General features: G+C 53.7%; 1 protein-coding gene across 1 annotated transcript; it reads right to left on the bottom strand.

Annotated features, from left to right (window-relative positions):
- Positions 1-332: 332 nt before the first annotated feature.
- Positions 333-17,842, bottom strand: LOC128269682 (homeotic protein spalt-major-like). The gene is made up of 5 exons (XM_053007067.1): positions 17,779-17,842; positions 6,847-8,326; positions 3,969-6,712; positions 3,511-3,650; positions 333-1,063 (listed from the first exon to the last, which is right to left on the bottom strand). The coding sequence occupies exons 1-5, from the start codon at positions 17,840-17,842 to the stop codon at positions 482-484; spliced, it is 5,010 nt and encodes a 1,669-aa protein (XP_052863027.1). The 3' UTR covers positions 333-481.
- Positions 17,843-22,989: the final 5,147 nt, after the last annotated feature.

The raw sequence follows: 22,989 nt of genomic DNA on the forward strand, positions 1-22,989 counted from the left end.
GAGCGGGGTTTTAGTTTGAGTTTACATGGTTGGCCAGTTTGACGGCCTGTGTTCACTGTCCTGCTACTGGTTCTACTGCGTAACACCGTGTGCCCCTTCACCCGCGCTGCCTCGGGGTCTGTGGAATTTATCTTCAAAGATCCTGTTTTCGCGTCGCCTTTCGCCTGTATGTACAAAGCAGAGCCGATCGGGCCGATATTCCTAAGCTTCCTCAGGGGTCGCCGGCCAGAGTCAGTGCCGGCTCCAAAAAGATCCGGGGTAGAAATCGGGGTTTTGATATGTAACACGGCCCTGCCACGCTCCCTGCCCACCCATTTTGATTCTCCGCCATCTGCATCATAGTTTACCAAAAAAAGGCCGTCAGACTCATGTCGCTTCCGCTTGTCGCTTTGGTAAAGAAATTCGATTGTGTTTGATCAACGATCGGCGTCGTTGATCGGGCACCGGGACACCGGGCCCCCGGGGGACGCCGATCAACTTATCAACTCGCGGCAATGTTCTCCGGCATCTCTTTCAGCTTCTGGCACCAGTTTTTCAGATCGACCACCTCCTTGCCGATGTACTCGTTGTAGTTGTTGTTGGAGGCAGCCGCAGCGGCCGCCGCCGCCAGGGCAGCACTGCCGGCCATCAGCGGTGTCGGCGAGCTGCCCCGGTCTGAGGTGCTCCCTTGCTGCCCGTTCTCGTCGCCGGCACCATGGCCACCACGGTCAGCTCCATCCGTGGGCCGCTCGCGCTTGAGGGCTGGGCCCCCCGAGGAGGAGGAGGACATCACCATCCCGTCGTCGTCGTAGCTGCCGGCCGACTTGGAGCGCTCCCGGTTGCCGGACCGTCCACCGCCGTACCGATGGCCACCCCCGGAGGACGGCGAAAAGTCCTGGGACGATCCGTCCTGCTGCGGCTGCTGTTGCTGCTGGCTGTGGTTGTTCTGCTCGGAACCGTTCGACGACTGGGAGTGACTGTCCTGGGGTGGCGTCTGCGTGCGCGACTCATCACCGGAGTTGCCACCCGAGTTGCCGAACATATCACGGATTTTGTGAGTGAGCATGTGCTGCTTCATATTTCCCTGTGGAGTGAAAAGCGAACCGAACGAAACCGGACCAGACATCCATTAGTTAGACGGCTATGCGGCTATGGGAGCACGAGGCTTTCTGGCTTCTTGGAGTAGGACCAGGCAGGTTGGCAGGCAGGCAGGCAGGGAAGGGATGGGGATTGGACACAGGAACAGAACACGATTAAAATTAGAGCGCTGGCAGCAAATCGCGGCCGTCCGGTTCTCGACAGAGTGTGCGAAAAGTCAGTTCAATCAGGATCGGGAGTTGGCAGCGGCACCTCACGAGCCACGAGAGGCTTTACGAAACCCAACAAAACGAGAGGTGAGCACGGATTGAACGCGTTAATCCGTGACACGGACTTACTGCGATATAAATAAGTGAACCAATACCAAAGATGGTGTTTCCAGCGTTTGTTTCACCATGTATCGCTTCCTCGAGACCCTCGCTAAATAGAGTCCCAGTGTGTCAGGAAGCCCCCGAAATATTTCACTAATTTATTGCACACAAATTGAAGGCACGCATCGGCGGAACGGGCCCCAAGGGAACAGAACACGGAGAGCATACACACACACACAGAGAAAGACACTCAAAGAGGAAGGAAAAAGTGATAAATAAGAAGCACAGGAGCAACGGAAACTAGCGTGCGGTACGATAAAAATAAGTCAAAGCAGCGACAAGCGTGACAAGCGGGGCGCAAGCAAGCAACAAGCAGATGAGAGGAGGTCCTGTGGTGAAAAATAGAACCAAACCATAACCGAAGGTGGGGGCTGGGGCGGAAAATCGATCCGCAGCGCGTCGATATCGCCGCCGTGGCCTCCTCGGGCAGAATGTCCTCAGAACTGATGTGAGCGCAGCGCTTTGCGTGCGCTTAATTTTAGCTCTCGCAATTTTGTTGCCGAACCATGCGGCAGCGATCGCTCGAAGGCCCAGGCCCACCGTCCCGCCCTGAACAAACCCCCCTCATTGGATGGGGCAGATGGGAGCCGCCCGAAATGTCAATTTGATGGCGCGGATCGATCGGACCGCGGGAGAAACTGCGCCCGGATTGTTCCCGGCATGCCGCGATGAAACAATTCCGTTGCATTTCGCAAAGTTTGAACTTTCTCGCTCGCCGATGGGATGGGACGACGACGAAAATAGTGTCGATCCCTCGTGAACCCCGCCGCCGTTGCTGTCGAGGCTTAACGATCATCTCACAATCACCGCCGCCTTTGCGCCTCTTTTCCGTTCCGGCAGATTCATTTCCAAATGACATTTAATCGCCTATTTTAATCGCCGGCTGAAGAAGTACCGACCGGCTTTCCACCGAAGTGTATAATTGCGTAAAGCGAGCCGCTCCGAGCGAACGAGAAAGAGGGAAAGCGAGCGAGCGATTGGGCCAACCCTGGGATGGCTTTCCTTTTCTAATCGGTGACAAAACTGGGAATCCGATTCGGACCATCTTTCAGTTTTTTCCGTTTCGTTTCATTCTTTGTCACCGAACCGAATCATTTCGGGCTGCCATTATTCGGTTGTTTGTTTAGTACCAATTTCGGGCTTTCTTATGCCCCGTCCGGGTTTCTGGGTTCTCTTTGTGTTCGATTATGACCGATCCCGGGCTACTCGATCCTTTTCTGCTCAACAATGCGCGCTGCTCGACTGCGTGCCTCTCTCATAACTGTCAACAGCATTGTTGACAGTTATCAAATTTTTGTCAAATGAAAGCGCAATGCGCCTACTTTGCACTCCCCCCAGCTGCCGGTGTGTGCGCTGGTTGATACCTGAAGAAAGGCACAGGCTCCTTTAATAACAATAATCTGCCTCTGCCCTGTGAGATGCGATACGGCGAAGCGGAAGCTCCTCGGTGGGCCGGTGGCTCTCGGTGAAAGGATATCCATATTCATAGTTCGAGTTCGCTTCGTTTTTCGACCCGCAATTCGGTGCGGCTTCCCAATTTGCTTTGTTTTGTGTGTTTTGCTTTCTTGCGTTTTTTTGATGCCAAGTTCGTAGCCATACAAAAAGTACACTCACTCAAAAGAAAGGACAAGGACAGTGTGGGCACGCGACGGCAGGGGGGACACTAAAGTGAAAGTGGCCCTCGAGGAAGAGGGAGAGAGAGAGACAGAGAGACAGAGAGAGAAAGATGAAACAAAAAGTTCGAAATAGAAACAAACAACGGAAGGTTGTCAAACTGCTTGAAACACGCTACTGAATCCGTTTAGGAAACAAAACCGGAAAAAACACTAAAATTTTGCGAAGACTTTGTACAAAACACATTTATGGACAGAGTGTGCCAAACACTAAACTAAACGAAACAGGAAACGAAAGAGAGCGAAAGAGAGCACAGAAACAGAGAAACACACAGGGGACGACACGCGGCGGATCCCGGCCTGCCGGGTGTTCGGGGCGGGAATTCGGTTCTGGGGGGGCTTGGGGGCGGTGGGTGGGTGGGTTTGGATTTTGTTTTTGTTTCCTTTACCTTGGTAGAGAATCCTCGATCGCAGATTGTACATTTGAATGGGCGCTCCTTCGTATGGCTTCGGTAATGAATTTCGAGTGCGGAATTACAGGCGAAAGTTTTAAAGCAAATATTACAAGTTGTTGTGTTTCCACGGACGCCTACAATTAATCAAATTTTCTGTAATAAGAAATCTGAATGTTCTGAAACGATATGATTAACGGGGGGAACGGAGGGTGCGGGAGGGACTGGACGGTGCGGGAACGGTTCGAGGATCGAGGGGTGATCGACAGCGCAGCGCAGCGCAGGGGAGACAGAGCGAGAGAGAGAAAGGGCGCCTGTAAGCGGCGTTGACGGCAGCGATGCGATGGCGGAGAAGCGCGGCAAGGCAGGCAAGAATGAGGTGGCCAAATGTGTGTGTGGGAGGGCAGGGGATGTCGGGCAGGCGGAGCGGGGAGGCGAGGGTGAGCGGTACTTACCGAAAAGGCCGAACGGGGGCATCGAGGCGCCGGGCGGCACGATCGGTACGCTGCCGAGGAATGGTGGCCGCTGGATGAAGGGCGGAAACTGGGGCATCCCGAGGAACGGTGGGCCGTACGGGAAGGCGACGGCAGCGGCGGCGACTGCCGCGGCCCGACCAGCCGCACTCGCCTGTTCCGCGCCGCCCATCATCGTCGGTGGTGTGGACATGGGCGAGCGGCGGGACGACGGCGAAGGGCTGGACGAGCGGAGGCGCTTCGCTTCGGAGCCGGAGTTGCTGGCGGTGCTGCTGGCCGCCGCTGCCGCCGTCGGGCTAGCGGACGAGGACGAATCCCGGGAGAAGGAGTCATCGGCCACCGCGGGGGGCAGCGAACGCATCGAAAGGCGCTGCAAGTTCATCGCCCGCAGGTCCTCCACCTGGCTGTCGATCGCCGGCGACGTCAGGCCAGCCTTCACCTTCAGCTTCTCGTGGATCGGCACCTTCGGGAGCTTCCCGATCGGTGTTACGCGCTCGACGGACGCCGGTATCGACGGACCATCGTTCTCGTTCTCCTCGTCCGAGTGCTCCAGGGTGCGCTTGTTCTGCTGTTGTTGCTGTTGCTGGAGGTGTTGTTGCTGCTGTTGTTGTTGCTGTTGCTGGTGCTGGAGGTGTTGTTGTTGCTGGTGGAACTCACTGGCCAGCCGCATCCCGAACGGGTTGAGCCGGAGCGCATCCGGATGGACCGAGGGCGGTGGAGGAACGCCACCGGGACCGCCGGGACCGCCTGGGCCGCCGGGGCCACCATCGCCGTAATCCTTGATCTCGGCCGCCTTGATCTGGTCCGGCGTGAGGTCCGTCATCTCGCCCGTGTGCAGCCGGATGTGCTGCTGGAGGACGAAGATGTTGGAGAACTTCTGGTGGCAGACCGGGCACTGGTGCAGGGTGCGCATCGGCGGCTTGATCCGGTGCACGCTCATGTGCGTCTTCAGATTGCCCTTGGTGGTGAACGAGCGGCCGCAGATCTTGCAGCGGAACGGCCGCTCGCCCGTGTGCACCCGGTAGTGCATCTGGAGCGCGCTCCGGCACGACAGCACCTTCTTGCACACCAGACACTGGTTCGGCTCGGACGTCTTGTTCTCGATGTTGTCCACCAGCTCCTGCAGCTTCGACGTCTCGGACGAGATCTCGATAAAGTTCTCCCACGAGCTGTCGTTGCTGTCCGGACGCGGCAGGTGCGCCGCGTAGAACGACGGATCGAGTACCGTGTCCTGGTACAGCGAGCCGGACGACGAGCTGGACGGTGGCGACACCGACGGCACCGTCGCCAGGTTCTCCACCGAGTTGTTCTTCAGCTTCAGCGGGAAGTCCTTCTCGCTGGCGGAACTGTTGAGCGCGTGGTTCACCGCGCTCGCCCCGGCCCCACTGGCACCGTCATCCTTCAGGTCCGAGTCACGCTCCATCGCATCGCGACTATCCTCCCGGTCACGGACGCTTGCTGCTACCAATTCCTTGGGCTCATCCTGCTCCTGCCGAAGCGGATGGTGGTGTTGGTGGTGGTGATGGTGGTGCAGCTGATGGATCGGGGTGCTCGTCGATCGCGTCATAATCTTGGTCGACTTGTCCGACAGATCGAGTGACTCGTCCATCGGCTCCTGCTTGATCTTGGCCGACCCGGGCCGCTCGCTCGGCATGGCGTCGAGCGGTGAATGCGGCGATCGCATCTCGGGAGTTCCCCTCGATTCCGCCCGTACCGCCAACGGTGGCGGCGCTGGTGGTGGTGGTGCCGGTTCCGGTTTCTTCATCTGCGACAGATCGACCGGATTACGGCCAGCAGCATCGCTGGCACCGCTGACGCTACCAAACAAATCCTGCAACGGTGGCCGCGGGATGTAAAAGTCCGGAAAGAAGCCTCGCGGTGGGAATGGAGGTGCCCGACCATCGCCTACACCCGGGAACCCAGGCGGACCGGCGGGCGGTTGGGACGAGGGTTGACTGGTTGGTGGTGGCTGTTGTCGTTGCTGCTGCTGCTGTTGCTGCTGTTGCTGTTGTTCCTGCTGTTGCTGCTCCTTGAGCGCCTCCTGCGGGATCAGTGGCGGGAAGTACTTGTCCAGGTGTTCCGGCACCGGGTTCGGGTTCATCGGGATGTGCGGGTACTTGTCCGAGTGGCGCTGGAAGTGCACCTTCAGGTTGCCCTTGGTCGTGAAGCGGCTCCCGCACACGTTGCATTTGTACGGCCGCTCGCCCGTGTGCGACCGGATGTGGATCTGGAGCGACGAGTCGGAACCGAAGATCTTCCCGCAGTACCGGCACCGGTGCTTGAAGAGTGCCGCGTCGTTGCGCCCGTTCGGCGACGACTTGTCGTTCGCGAACGCCAGCTCGTCCAGCAGGTTGTTGGAAAGGATACCCTGCGAGGCCGAGTTTAGCACCTCCTGGGCCTTCTTCTCCAACATCGCGAGCGAGTTCGGCTCGCCCAGGATCGATGGCGCGTGGTCGGTGATGATACTGGCCGCCAGCGACGAGAAGCTGCCCTGCAGGTGGTGGTCCGGGTGCTGGTGCGAGTACGGCAGGATCTCGTCCTTTTCCGAGCGACCACTGGACGAACCAGGCGTAGCAGCGGCTGCCGCTGCCGCCGACGAAGACGTCCCCGTGGGTCCGGACGACGAGGGCGGCAGCGTGACGGAGCTGGCGTTTACCGACGACGCCGACGGTTTGTCGGCGGCCATCGATGACGAACCGTAGCTCGGATCCGCTGGTTTCGGTTTCCTGCGTTCGAAATGAGACCGAAAGACCACCGAAACCGAAGATGCAATATTTCCTTTGAAATGTTTCACCCGACATAAAGCGCGCGTCCGGCTTCTTTGCGACGCCACACACACTGCGAATGGGGGGCCACTTACCTTAGTTCCTCTTCCGGGATCGGGTGGATCGACGGCCGGAGCAGCTCGCTGACGTGCGGCGGGGCGTGGTGGGACTTGGCCGCGGCTGCTGCGGCCGCTGCCGCTGCCGCCATCATGTTCGCCATCTGGTAGCTCTTGCTGAACGCATCCTCGATGCCCTCCTCCTCGACCTCCTCTTCCTCGTCCGCGTCGGCCGCCGGCTGTGCCGACTTCCGCAGGTCCTGCGGCTCATTCTTCGACTGCTGCTGCTGCTGCTGTTGGTGGTGGTGATGGTGGTGGTGCTGTTGTTGCTGCTGCTGATGGTGCGGATGATGGTGCTGGCTGTGGTGGTGCTGCCGGCTGCTGCCGCTGCCCTTGCCGTGGTTGTTGTGATTGTATTGGCTGTGATTGTTATTGTTGTTGTTAAGGAAACCGATCGTTGCGCTATCTACTCCACCCGGCCCGGCCAAGCTGCCTACGATCCCGCCGCCACTAGCGGCCGCGGCTGCCGCTAGGCCAGCCATGCCCACCCCGAGCAGGCTACCGACGTCATCCTTCTCCGTGTGCTTCTTCACCAGCTGCGACTGGAGGTGCTGGATGAGCTGGAACTGAAGGAACTGCTGCTGCTGCAGCGTAAACAGCGCCGACTGCAGGATGGCCAGGTTCTTGACCACCGTCTCGTTGTCGACGTTGTTGGCCAGTGCATTCGCCGTGAACTGGGCGATCGCATTCTGGAACGCTTGGATCGACATTCCCGGGGCCGCGGCGGCTGGGGGCGGCACCGGTGGAAACCCGAAGGCGGCCGGGTTGAAGTCCCCGCACGGTGGCAGTGCACCGATGGCGCCGGTGACCGCGTTCGGTCCTTTGCCCGCCGAGGCAGCCGCCGCAGCGGCTGCCGCTGCAATCGCGGCCGCCGCCGGTCCTCCGAGAGCGGCTACTGCGGCGGCCGCTGCGTCATCACCCGCCACAGAACCACCCAGGAGCGAGGCCAGACCTTCGGGCGTTCGGTGGACCGACGGTGGCGGTGCCGGCGGTGGCGTTCGGGGACTACTGCGCCCCGTGGCACACCCATCATCCTCCATCGCCATCAGCCGTAGCTTCTCCGGCTCATCCTCCTCCTGCTCGTCGGCGGCGCCGCCATCATCGTGCTCGTGGCCAACCTCGGCCCCTCGGCTCGGTGTGTCCCTTCGCCCGCGCCCGTCCTCGGCCATCTCCTCGTCCTCATTGTTTTCGTCTTCACTTAAATCAGCCTCGCTGTGCCGCCGATCGGCCGCCCCGATCTCGTCGCGATCCGCGGAGGCCGCTGACTGATAGTGGTGACCCCGGTGGTGACGAAGATGATGATGATGGTGCCGATGATGCTGCTGATGATGGTCGTTCAACCGTCCTGCCGCCGCCACTGCCGCCTTTTCGGCGAATTCCTCCGACATCTTCGCTAACAATTGGACCGACGGTTTCGCGATTGGGCTGCCGTTGTCGATGCGACCATTCTCCTTCATATCTGTGCCCCGGCAGAGAGAAAGAGAGAGAGAGAGGGGAGGAAAATCAGTTCAGCGAAAATCACTCCGAGCGGGGTTCCGAAACCCTCCAATTCTGAATCCAATTCCAAGCCCTTTTTCGGGTCGAAGGCCGACCATGGCCGGCTGCAGCGCAAATTATGCTCCTCCCGCGGGCGGCCCAGAACTGGTTTTGAGCGGCCACCGTACTGTGCGTACTTTGCATTCGCCCTCACCCCGCCTCGAATTCCCCGATCGACCGGGCCGGGTGAGGCTGATGATAAAAGTTGCCCCGGCTTGGCGCTCGCATTACACCTTTGGCATGTTTATGCGCCCGAGATAGCCGGGGCTGCATTTACACCAATGCGCTTTCCCGCCACCCCCGGGGGGCGATAGGGCGTTATCCACCGGCTACAATGTCCTCCAGGGGGCCTCCGGGGATGGATGGCACATAAAACTCATCTTCGACCGATCGGCGCTTCCATTAAAAGGCGAGCTCGGGCCGCCTTTATTGGGATCACATTTTGATACAGCCAGCCAGAGCCCTCAGCAAAGCTCTCGGAACTGCCCTTCGGATCGATCGATCGACAATTTATTGAAAGAGAACCGACCGAGGGGTGCGGTGTTTTTGGGGGGTATGTTTAATACTTTTCGAAGGTTGATTTGTATTGCCGACCATTGCGCGTTGGTCGTTTTGATCCGATCGACGGATCGAACAGCCACAGAACGGTCACCACCTCCACGCGGGCGGGTTTCTCGAGCCTAAGGCGCAAGTGCACGAAGGAGAACATGAAAAGTTTTGGGTCGACCAAAAAGCTCATCCGGTCGCGATTTTATGCATGTTCAAGATGCAAAAACCCGACCAACAATAACATTGATTGGTTAGAAGTCGCTGCCCGATTAAGTCTATTTAAGGTAATGAATATTGCAACAAAACGCGAAAGAAACAGAACTGTGTAGGACTTTGTAAAAGATGCTTTGAATACAAGTTTCATAATCCTTTTTTAAAAGAACTCCAGCGATTTCTTGTCGGATGTTGCTCTTGAGGCCAACTCCAGGGTTCTTTGCTAGTTAGCGTGTTGCTTGGATTTCAACTAAGCCCACAAATAAATGTCTGGTGGCGTCAAATCTGGTGATCTCGGTGGCCAGTCGCCAATTTTCGATATGAGTTGAGCTGTGTGAAATTTGGCGCCATCCTGTTGGAACTTGTCATCGTGCCTCTCTTTTTCACGAACAATGGGCATCACAAAATCTGTTATCATGGCTTATTCTCCGATCATTATATTCTCGCACCACACCAAAGAGACTGCTATTGGATTGATTGAGAGTTTTCGGTAACCTAAAACTGACGATTTTATTTATTTCCGCCTCCATTTGATAAAACATTTCCTCGATGATCGAGAAACCTTTACTTTTTACTGTGTACTGTTCCTGTTTAAACTTGTACTGAAATGACGTTTCCAAGGCGGCAATGACATTGGTCGATCTGACAACCAATGTCAAAGGTATAGGGTTACCAGATTCTTCTAATTCCAACGGCTCATTCTGTATTTAAAATTTCATACAAACGGCCCATAGTCCGTTGCGCTCTTTGTGCAATTAGGCCGGATACGTCGCAGAAAATTCGTCGCATTCACAAAATGTCTTCGAGAGTCGGAAGAATTTCTTGTAACTTCGAATGGGATCAATTTACTTCGAATAATGTTACTGTAACGGAGGAATATTCAAAAACTTTTGAAATGAAATTAATAACGAAAGAAGATCCGCTCAAGGGAGAATTTTTAGGGCTTAAGGGGGAGGCGGCGAATAAGTAGGACACCATGCTGCTGCATGATTTTTTTTGTAAATCTTCACCATCTTAAAGACATTGGATTGGACATTGAAGAACTCAAGTTCTAAAGCAGTAACAAACAATTGGTTTTGGCCTTCTAAACCTCTCATGGAACATACAAAATTAACGACGGTGTTGTATTAGCGCTGACTACTACTACGTCCAAGGACAATGAATTAATCAAAATAAGGATATCAGGACAACTGCCAAGTACTCATGTATTCCACAACCTGTACACAAAGTATTGCAGTAGAGTAACGTATTTTGCGTCGCTTCAAAAACGCGCTCAGGACTTTCCGGTGGCCCTAATATATTGACACGTTCGCCCGTCAAATGCCCAATTACCTGCGAAGGACTTTCGCAGAGCCCAACGTTGCGGCCGACGTCCAATCGACTCCATATTTTAATAACGATGCATAAAACGAGAAAACAAACAGCGACACACGGCGCGACACGAACATCGAAACGAAAAGCAAAACCCTGGGCCACAGGAAAAAAACAAAGATGGAGAACCTGGACCCCCGATCGATGGTGGCACGGGTTGAGGACACGATGCAGGAGTAAAGCTGTCTGCGCTGCGTGGAAAAAGGAACGGAACAAGAAACGAAACGAAGGCAGCAAAAAGGGAATAAATCCATTGCATGAATAACCACGTTAAAAATCGCCATTGCCGCCGGCCTCCACCATCGCGTCCCCGCCGCACGGCACGCACCGGGGGCGGCCAGCCAACCAGCCGGCCGGTCGAATCCCCGGAGACCCACGTCACACGCACGAATGCGAAGGCACGACACGCACGCGGACCGCGATCGCGATCGATTCCGGCCGCAGCCAGGCGATGGAGCCCCGCCCGACCGCCCCGAGAGATCCGAGATGTCGATGACGACGGTGATGCCGATGATGACGATGATCATGACGGCGATGATCGGCGGGCGGCGGCGGTGCGGTGGGGCACACGATTTCTCGCGCCATTTAGGTTTCGTTTATTAGGCATAAAAGGCAGGCGAGAATTAAACACTGCAAACATCAACCTCCCAGCCCAGCCCCCAGGTCCCGCACGGGGACGCGATCCCGTGCGTTTCGAGAATCGAGATCATCGCCTTGCTCGCCCCCCCTACACACAAGGCGCACAGGGAACGCGCGGTGGAATGGCCGTTAAAGGTTGAGAAAAGGAAATAAAACGAAACCGAAAACAAATAAATAAAACAAAAACTAACAACATGAGCAGATACACACACACGCAGGAGGACACGCACGGAACATAACCAGGCGGTCTGCGTGTGTGTGCGCAAAATCGAACTAAAAGCTCCACTCTGGACTCCGAAGTGTACATGTTGCGCCCGATTGGTCTGTCTCGAGCATTAAATTTATATATATAATATTTATTATAAATTTAACCCCCGTTTTGGATTTATGTTCTCGATGTCCCGCGCAACGGGCCCGCGTGCCCCCACCCACCCTCCGCTGGCAATATCTTGCGTTCGATTCACTTAGTCCTGAGGTGCGTATCTCGTCCGTTGCTTTTACTCCGGCACCGACCGGCTGCCAAAGGGATCCACGACATATTTATTGCAGGCTCGGGCTCGGTCCGGTGTATGGGCACTTTTATTGACCGGCGGCGACGGCTTGTTGCTGCATCCTCGCCGGACGATGGGCCGCCGGTGCGGCATCCTTGATGTGTGTGTGCCGCGTGGGGTTCATATTTTGTTGAAAATTTAAATAACACGCGCCGCGAATTTTTCAGCTAACCGGGCTCCCAATTAGGAGAAAGCTTCTAGGAACCCGCTGTGGGCGATAATGTTTGCTCCTTCCACAACAGCAATCGCAGCACCCTTTGGCAACTGTCAAACGTGTGCGTTGGGAGTACGGCGACCAATCGATGGCTACGAAATCATGGCACGGACGGCGGCACCTTCTACGGTGGCGGCACCGAGCGCAAAGTGTTAATTTATTTTCCTCTTCTATCTGTGCTCCGGTCCCGGTGCAGCGCGGTGGAGACGATAAGAAAATGCCCACCACCGGGCTCCGACACTTCAACGTCCGCAGGACTCGACACCGACACCGATTTCCCGGACCGGAGCAGGCAGCGAACGGAACGGATAACATAAGAGGCCCCTCGCACTCCAATCACCACGGCCACATTTCATAAAAACACTGTTTGACAATCGAACGATAAAAAGCGTCCAGTTGGCCGGCCCGGACCCCGGTGGAAGGATGCGGCAGGGCGGGGATTGATGCTTACGTCCAGAAAGGAAAAGTGTATTCCGAAATTGAATGCAATAACTTCAATCGTCCCTCGATGCTCGGTGATGGAACCCCGTTGGTCCGTCGGGCCCGTCGCCCCCCGAATCAATATGTGTTCATGTACACAGCGCGCACTGGCCACAACTGGTCGGACCAAAGCACTTCACCCCCCGGGCCATCATATCACTGACGCAAAGGAGCAGGGCAGACGGCTTGGACCTGCCACGGACATAAGCATAGGGCGTTGTAAATTGATTTTCTTGCTGCTTCTTTTTCTCCACCCGAGCACCAGCAAGGTTTGCTGAGGTTTGCTCACGTTTCCCGTCTGTGATGTGGTCAATTTCTGACACACACACACACGGACATGTGCACTCCGAGGGCTCGGATATGGCATTGCGGGAGACTTTTATTTCATTGCCCACAAACGTCTCGGGTGTGGTCGGCGGATGGCGAGGCAAAACTTCCTTTTGGCCAATACACTTTTTTCCCTACGTGTGTGTGTGTGTGTGTGTTGGGGGGCAATCAAACGTGCTCCAGGACGAAGCTCATTCCCATTATCAATTGAATGTAAGTGAATGCACTTCGGAGCCTTTAATCTACCCCAAGAACCGCGCGGGGCCAGTCAGAGAAGATGCTTCAATGTCGACGGCAAAGTAACGAGTCCGATCGTGGTCAAATTTTCAACCTTTACCGTCGGCCATGGCAACCCAAAAGCTGTCCGGGGGCCCATCACGGTCATTACCTTGCAGCCGTTTCCGTTCATGCAAATCGCAGCAACCCGCGAACGGTGACTTTCGAACGGGACCACCTTCCGACACGTACCGGGGCACTGGATAATGGCGGAGTTCGAACTCCACCGTGGCGTGGCCCCAAATTATTATGCACCTTATGCAAATGCCCGGCCGAAAAACGGTCGTTGTGGCCGACTTCGAGCCGGTGAAATTTTTCGGTGAACCAGCTTTTTCGGTCGCCTAATTACAATTCGTCTGGCAAATTAAACTTATTAATCAACGCACCAGCAGTGCGCGAATTTACGGCGATGGTTGCCCATTTGGCCTCGGCTGGCTCCCGTTATTTATTGCTATTGCAGTTCGCGGCCCGAGTTGCGTTTTGCGGGCGGGTTCTTGAGCCTTCCAACTCGGCAAACGGCACTTGGAATTTTCATACAAACGATGCTCTCGATTTAAATCGGAGCTTTTTTGACGTGCTGACGTGCACTTGCTGCGAACGTGCGCGAATGCGAAATGATCGTGGCCGGCCACAGTGCACCGGCGGCCGGCGAAGAAACGTAAAACAATCGCACACCGGGGTCGACCGTTGCCCATTCAAGCATTCGAGCAGCATGGTTGACGCGTTGACGGGTTCCCAAAAACGAGTTATTAATTTCAAAAAACGCCCAGCGACAAAATGGTGGACGAATCGGCCGGCGATTGATCGGTGCTAATGTACCCCGGGGCGGGGGGGTGCCGAATGTCACGTCCCGCTTTTGGCCACCCCGAAAACAGAGAGCCGAGAAAGGGCAACAGGCACAAAAAATGCTCCCCCAGTCGGCGGACAAAATGTTGCTCCGATCAAATCCGATGACACGACACAGCGACTCTGACAACGATCGCGAAGGAACAGAACGGAACAGCGAACTCGCCCGTCGTTTGCTGATCGATCATCCGAACGGCGGCGACCATTTTATTATTTGGCCAGTTAAGGCGCGCACGTGCATTCCCGCGTACCTTCCTCCGCGGCCCCCGGGGGGGTTCTGGTTTCGTGCTCTCTGTCTCTCTCTCTCTCCGCGGGTCCTTCTTTCTTGCTTTCGGGTCGGACTCCGGTGGCTCCAGCTTATCGGGTGCGAACAAAACGGGTTCGTCGCGTCGCGGATGGCAACGGCATTGGAAAACGAAATCACTGACTTCAATTACTGGCCCAGTGCGGGCCCCTCGGCCCACCACCACCCAGCCCAGTCCAGCAGGTTCCATATTCGATCGGGCACATGCCGCTCGCGATCGGACCCAACGATCCTGTCGTCGGTCGGGCGGAGGATTAGCCGGCCCCGGTGCAACTCCGCGATGACCATTTCCGGGGCCCGGGACACCCCAGGCCCTGTGATTAGAGTGTTTTCTTGCGCAGTTTGACGATTGGCACATGCCGTCCCTTCCCGCTCGCTCCACGAAGATTAAGCAGTGCAAGGCGCACCGAGGATGATCATGTCCACCCGTTGGTCGGCCGGCCCCCGTTAAAGCGTGCACTTTCGGAGCCGGGCAAAAAGAGCATCGAGGACTCTGCCCGGTGGTACGATGGAAGGTAATTTATACACGTCATCGTTGCGAAAGAAACCTGTTTTTCGCCATCGACACTGATCATCGCCGATCGATCCGGCGGTAGGAAGAGCCAAAAGAAGGCGAAGCCAAGCGCTCGCACACACACCGGGCCAGTGTCGGAGTGAATTTATGCTTCACGGGAACAGTTGTTCGACAACGCCATCAATGACCATTCTTCGGGCCGCCATTTGGGCTGATGATTAGGGCGCTCCTCTCGGTCCCTGTTGCCATCGCTCGCGATGCTGGCCCCTGTCAGAGTTGCGCGCACAAATCCGCGGCCCAAATCGAGGCCACTAAACTGGAACAACTATCCAACTCTGTCAGCGGTATCAACTGTCAACGTAAAAAAGGGAACCAACACACAGGCACTGAGACCCGGGAACAGCGGGCTTAACCGGATAACAGTAATAATAAAAATCTTATCTCCGTCCCCGCTCGTTTTACGGTACGGGATTACATTTTTATTGTTCGCTTCTCGCGCTGTCTGAGCGGCAAAAAATGGTTCCTTCATTTCGTGCGTCCAATCAAACGACGGCCCCACGGAGGACACCGTGCAGTCCGCGGGACGGAAGGTATCTTAATTTTTAATCACTCCCCAGGATGGCGGACTGGCTGCTCCTTTTGCGGGCCGAAGGATGTCTGCCGTGGCCGGAGCGTTATCTTTCTTAATGACGGTCATTCCGGGCACCCTCCGGGAAACCCTTTTTTGGGCGAGCATCTTGGCAAATTACATTCCTCCCGCGAAAGTGCGCGCAGTTAATGGCGAGTCGGTCCCGTCGGAACCCGCCATTGCTAGGGGAGCTGAATCAACACGACGGGAAAGGACTTTTCTTTCGGGCTGGGTTGGGAAATTGGGGTTTTCCACGAAGAATTGCCGGTATTCCCGGTGTTGTGGGCAAGATGGCCGCTGTTTGATGTGTTAATAATTAAATGCAAATTAGGGTGCTTGGAGCTTGGGTGTTTAATATTTTCAGACGTAATCTCCGCTCCACCGTTCGTGGCGCACCGAAAGCTACGGCGCAGATCGATACGGCGACCGAACGATGGGCTCGTGGTGTCAGTCAAAGGATTGTTATACAATGTGCAAACGTCAGAACGGGTGTGCAATTTTGTTGAACTAATGAAGCTCGAACTTGACGTTTTGCGATGCAGATCTGTTTGGCAACGGTTCAAGATGCATTTCTGGTCTCGCTCATCACGCGACCGTTACTCAAATTTGCCCCGACGACGACGTCCGTTGCTCGGTTGCCCGCCGTATTTTCATTCGTGAAGCGCGTGCACCCTAACGACGGCCAACGACAACGACGACGACGACGGCGCTAATCCATCGATCGGATTGGCCGAAGCGGCACCCTTGCCACAAACCACAAGGCGGCTCTCGTGGCCCACAAATATTGCACCCCACAACCACAATTGCTATTAAAAACATCCGCGAGATTGTTCCCGACTTGAGAAGACACATAACACCAGCCGTAACTCCGCCCATTATGATTCGCTAGCGCAACGGTTTTGTACGGTAAAACGCGATCGGTCATCGGGATGTGATGGGAAAACATCAGCGCCGAGATGTTGCCAGAAACTTCTAAAACTGAACCAAAAACAATCAATCAAATCGATCGTCTAATCGCGCGGTGTCGATTGGTGCGATTGTTGACAGCTCAATTGGTGGCCGGAACTGGAAAAACTCAATGGCCGACCCCGACAAGGACAACCGACAATGCTCTGCATACCTCCAGGCAGCATTATTAGAGCATATAAAAATAAGTAATTAGTAAATGGATTGAGCGACTATCAATGTACGCCACACCTGGGACCATCAAACAATCGACCAGGTATTCTACGATTCGATCACCAACGATCGAGAGAATCGAGTAATCAAAGGGTTCGATTCGAGTTGCGATCGAATGTGTCTGCTTTGATGGTTAACAGGATACAATCTATTGTTTTATTGCTGCTCGCTGCTGAGCCTTGAGTGCAATAGAAAATAAACTCATTATCCAGGTTATTCCCACAAACAAACCAACGAAGAACCGTTCGAATCTGTGGCGAATATATATTTTCCTGTTTTCCCCCAAAAACATGGCCATTTGTGGTTCGAAAAGCAACTATTCAACCGTCTCGGTTTGACGTTAAACACGATCGGCATCGACACAACAGACAGACAGCGTACCGCGGCCATAAAGCGTCCCAGCGGGTAAACACATGTCGGCCACACATAAAATCCGCTTATTAATTGCATTATTAGGAATGAAATGGTGCGAAATACGATTAATAAATCGTAAACACGGAACACCCACCCGAACGAACGGACGGATGATGGCCGTGGAAAAGTTTTGAGGCCACGGGTTGATGGGAAAAGCAGCAGCGCCACGCGCGCCCGCCCGCCCGGCTCTCATATGTTCCGCGCGCAGTCGATTAAAAATAAAATAAATCGATTAGATAGAAACCATCTCAGAGGGCCTCAGAGCGGTGCGCCAGAAATCGCTCACAACCCGGCCAGAGTCTATAACTTCGAACACGGCACAGGCACACTCACACGCGACTATTTTCGGGTTTCGACTGGCTTCGATCTCCCCGTTGCCACGGGAACGCAGCGAATGCTTCGTTCTCATTTGCTTTTTATTCGGTGCCACATTGCAGAAAACCACCACCGGCGCGATCCGCCGCCGATCGGGCGTGCAGCAGAATGGGGAAAAATTTATTTATTTTCCACCCAATTTTCCATTCGCCCCCGGCCGCAACATTCGAATGTTGTTTACCCTACCGAGCGCGCGCGCGGGTTCTGTTTTCGAGTGCCGAATGAGTAAATGTTATGTTATAAATATAATTGATTGTTAATGTCTGCCTCACGCGCCGTGTCCCATCAGTCGGGTGGCGGCACCGGGGGTTGTTTTATGGATTCGGTACCACATTTTATGATGCCGTGCATTGTTTTGCAACCGATTGCACACCCAGCAGACAACGCGCAAAACCCGCGCCGGTGACAACCGTTTTGCCGACGGCATTCCGGTGGCCGCCCGAATCGGCCTCACGGCAACGCTCTTTTGGGGGGATTACGGATGCAAAAATTCACCTTCATCTGCGCTGGACTCATCCTTAACGTTTGACGGATATCCAACAGAGTCGACCTGAATCATTGCTTGTGTGCTGCCTTCGCTGCTACTGGCGGCTTCCGACGGTTCCGACGACGATGCTGACGAAGACCGTACCCTGCTGCTGCTGCAGATCACTTGTTCGCCCTGCTGCTGCAACCGTACACTCACACAGCATGGTCCCACCCACTGGGCACTGAGGATCGGAAAGGAAAATTCGCACCACTATTCGCGAGCGGATGTTTTCGGATATTTTATGCACTGATCCGAACGTTTGAAATGTAATTGAATCTTCATCCGGTGCAGTTGCCTTCTCAGAACATCAGCCTCATTGCACTACATAAAAACGCTTTCGTATCGCAGTTTTGCGCCTCCACTTAGCCGAATAGCACCGATTTGCCGTAGCTTACACTGTTTTCCACAGACCACACACTCCGCGAGGCGACAGGTTCACGTGGAGTTCACGAGGTTCCCGGCACGAGGGACATTCTTCTGTGTCCTCAGTTTTTAATCCTTACAGGAACAACACACTGCCGTCGATATACAGGTTGCTCGGTACGGCTCGCTGAGCAATTGATTTCATAACCCCACACTTTGGGTGGCGAATCTTTAACACACACTGCACACTACCACCTCAACTGGCACTGCACTCCGATCCTTAGGAGACATTCGATCAACGCAAAAAACGGTAGAGAACGACAAACCCTTCCGGTGCGCGAGTACATTGGCGGAATCAAAAATAAATCCTCGTTCTATGTTTCGCGCGACGTTTGACGTGTTCGTTGTTCGCGGGTTTGAAACGCGGGTTTGAAACGCGGGTTTGAAACGCGGGTCGTCGTGCGCTTCGATCGCGTTTCCGCAAACTACAAAACATTACTGAAACATAATTCTACACGCGCCAAGTGGCCAACCAAAAGCCGAGTTCATCCCCTCCATGATGCACTGCACGAAGAAGCTATGATTTCCCCTTCGAGTGCAGCAGCACATTGTACGCACACATCGAAAAGGAGGCACGTATATAAACTGTGGTATATAAACATAACATACACGAAGTCAAAGTGTTCGTTTGAACAGTCGTCGTTACATTATGTACTTCCTCTTCGAACGAACGAACGAATCTTTCATAAGCATAAACATAAATTTGTGTTACTAGCGAGTCGTGGGGTGGCGAATCGTGCCGTCCCGTTCGCGCCACCGCGTTGTTTGTCGTCCCGTTCGTGCCGACACACTGCGTCATAAACAATTTATTATTATGACAGAAAAGGTGGAGTCATTTTTAATATTATTAATAAGGGGCCGCAGAAAAAGGAGGACCTTGCTCTCTCTCTCTCTCGCTCTCGGTTATGATTGTGTAGAGGGGGAGCAGAGCATTGTAGCATTTAGATTTGCGCTTCATCTTTTTCCACTTCCGTCCGATCTCTTTCTCTTTCACGCTCACGCCTCTCGCTCGCTCTGTCTTGGCCTTCTTCATATCTTGGTCCCTCTCGCTCTCGCGTGTATCATTATTCCGAATGTTCGATTTTATTCCATTTCATCCCCCATCCCCACCCACGCCTTCACCCACCCGCAAATACATACGCAGGTTTTATGTAGTCGTTGTTTCAATAAGCTTTCGTGGCGAAAGCTTCCTAATTCAGTGCGATACGACATGATTTGAAGCTCGGTATTTTGATCGAAGGACTCTGGGAATCGACTAATCATCATCGACGCCAGCGACAACCGATTTCCAACTTGCCACTTTTTTTGAAACTGATTCCTAAACGACATTTCCCGCCTGTCCCGGAAACATCACCTTTCATTAGCGAAGGAACGGCTCTCAAATTGTCCGCACGCAAACGCAACATTCTTCCAATATTTTACGGCCACCGGGTCGGTTAATTGGTGCGATCGCTGTGCAAATGAAATGAGAAAAGGGGTAGAGAATGGCCAAAATTATAGCGCACGAGTGATTTAACGCCGTTCCATTCGCCCCGGGCATGGGAATGGGATTATGTTTCATGGGACATTTTCTCTCTATTTTACATCCCGGCCCGGCCCGGCGTGGCGGTAATAAAAGCAGAATTTCATTTCTTTTCTTATAATCTTTTCTCATTGCGCCCGTTGTTCGGTCGGCCCCGGTTCGGCCGAAAATTATTATCAGAACGAAAATAACGACACCCCAACCGCATCACACACACCAATACATGAGCGGGGGTCCCAAAGGGGTGATTATCATTGAATAATATAAAACGGAAAAATTGACCCTCATTGCATGCACACGATGGCGGTTCGCCGGCGTTGGTGTTGCGTGCTGGTTGTCAAAAAATTCCTTCACCCGCGAGGCCACGATGGGCGATGGTGACACTTCACGCGAGACACGATGATAGTGATTTATTGAATTCTGTTATGGTTTTATGAACGTACCCGGACGCTGCGCGGAGTGCGCGTACGGACGATTTATACTTCGCCTGCCTTGGCCCCTGTCCGCGGGCGCACTCTTTACCTTTTTTCTGTCTTGTGTCACTTCATCTCTGGGCTTGGTTTGATGAATTATAAATTAGATTTAATATTGTTTTATGCCCCGGATCAACGCGGTCGCCTCGCTCGGTGCGTTGCGCGGCGTAATAAAAATAAATTTTCGACCGTGCCAATAGCAACAGTTTGTTGTTTGGGCCGCCCCGTGCGACTGTGGGCCGGTTGACGTACGATCAAGTTCCAATTCAATAAAACGATCCCCAGGAGCTCCACCGGTCGATCCACCGATCCCACACATAAAATCGCTTCGTTCGTGGAAAGCGAATGACCCCCGTGGAGGGGCATTAAAATCGGAAGGAACAGTTAAAAGCCGGCCACGGGCAGAGTAGGTTCCGTGCCTGTATTGTGGCCATTCTTGATACGAAACTTCCATGATATTACAATTCAAAAACACCGGAAAATGTCTTATTTCAGTGTGGCACAATGTAGATTTACAAAAATACCGCAAACCGCTTGATTCGAAGAACAAGGAACGTAATCTATTTTTCGTTTCATTATTTCATAACTCACCACCTTTAATTGGTTCAAAATTCTTCAACCCAACCCGCACGAAATGCATTCGCTGCCAGAAGCTCGCCTGACAAATACCATCAACCATTTAGCCATCGTCGTCAGAAACAAATGGCCCATAATTTGTGGGACCGGTGGGAACGAGCTAGAATAATCGCAGCAAAATGTGATTACACTCTTTTTGACACCGTGGCGTCATCGTCTGCGTTTGCTGTGCGTAATTTGTCGGTGACACTTTCGGTGTGCCGTTTAATTTTCATCAAAACAATTAGCGTACCCCCGCTGATGGGTTGGCAGAATAAATAAAATGTCGAAATGAGCAGCTTCCGCTTGTTATCATGCCGCACAACCCGCGCAATCAAACCCTCGGTACGGGCTGCAGTGCAACATGAACCAAATATCGGTACAATGGCCCCAACGTTGGCTGCCGATTCGAATCGATTCGCTTATCGCCGTAGCGTATCAGCAGCAGAAAAAGAGTTCATAACTGTTTGGTGGGCAAACCCACCCAACCCGGCTTATCATAAGCGGCGGGGCGGCAAGGCGCCTCCTCCGCCGAACCGCCGGCGAACGGTGGGATCAACATATCACAATCTTTCCCACTGTAATCATCCCATCAAACCGCGAATCTCTCTTGTACGCCGGCCATTTGTTCGCGTCAGCGTTGACTTTAACCGTGGATTAATCCGATTGTCACCGGGCGCACCCAACCGCTTTGCCCCGATCTGGGCCCCAAGTTTTTTGTGGCGATCGTCGGGTGGTTTCGTCGAGATGACCGGGGCGTTTGATGAACGACCATAAATCAGTCATTTAATAAATCAGAACCACGTCACTCTTTCGTCTTCAAACGTCTTTCTCGTGTTTTATACCCGGTGGCTGAGGTTTCGCCCCCGCGTCCGATACGCTCGGCTACCAGAATCAGGATTTCGTTTACCGATTTTTTTATTGTTTCAAAATCATTTTAACAGCCTCGAGTGGAGTAAATTCGAAGAAATGTCATCTCATACGGCTCATTATAATCACACTCAGTGACCAATTGACCCAAATTTTAACAACTCGCGCTATGAGCAACTCATAAACGTACTTCTAGGTTACTATATTCATAAAACAGCCCCATTCGATTGGTTTGGTCAACACATTAAGAAAAACCCGTGGCTAAAGTGCATGGTCCTTCACACAATGTCGGTGCGATCGGTTCACATTTGGTACGAAAATAGCAACCGCAGCTAACGATCACATTCTTCACGGCACAGCTAGACGAACCAACTCATCAACGCCTAATCGCCAGCAATACCGAGGAATCGGTGACCAGATCGACCAATTTGTCAGACGCAAAGCCACACGCGAAGACCGGCTCGGGGCCAGCTGGTTTTTGGGAAAACGAGGAGCAGTTTGGGGAAATATTTGAGATTTATTGAAACAATTCTGCACCCTGACCGACCGGCGATCCTTTGAAGTATTCGGTGTCGGCACAAATTAGTTGGCGCCAAACCAATTGGTCCTCATTTTGTCGTCCGTTATTATATCATAAATTGTTTCTCTAGCAGCGGCAACCTTTCGGGCCACACATCATTCGCTGGTCCCGTTAATTTAGTGCGTAAGATAAACATTTGCAATCATAAAGCCATGCTGTCACTCAAGGCGTGCCATTCATCATTAAGACCTTCTCAGCATTGCGCCTGCAGAAGTGTGGCAAAAGCCTGGTAAATAATGTACGCCCCAACGAACCGAACAGCCGAGCCGAAATTCTCCATCATTACTCGTTTTTTGTGTGCCACTTTCAAACTTACTCATTCATTTCGCGCCTGCCGGCCGGCCAATTCCCCAATTCGTTAATTAAAAGCCCGAACCGGGGGGAAAACAGTACGAGCCCAGGAAAAAAATCTGTCAAACCAATAAACATAAAGAATAAACCGTCGCCTGTCCCGTACCGTACGGATTTTCTCTTCACCATAAATCGTTCCGTTCGCTCCGTTCAAAAACATAAAACGGCCTTCCCTTGCCGGAGTCGCAAAAATCGGCGTCCCCTTAGTGTCCGGCCCGGCTCATTGTGATTACATTCGACCAAACGGAAGTGTAGAAGTCTAATGGAAGGACAACAGCGACGGACAGAGAGAGAGTGAGAGAGAGTGGGCCGAAGAAAAAAGGCGGCGTTCCAGAGAAAAATA

Source organism: Anopheles cruzii, chromosome 3, assembly GCF_943734635.1.
Source record: "Anopheles cruzii chromosome 3, idAnoCruzAS_RS32_06, whole genome shotgun sequence".
NCBI lineage: Eukaryota > Metazoa > Arthropoda > Insecta > Diptera > Culicidae > Anopheles > Anopheles cruzii.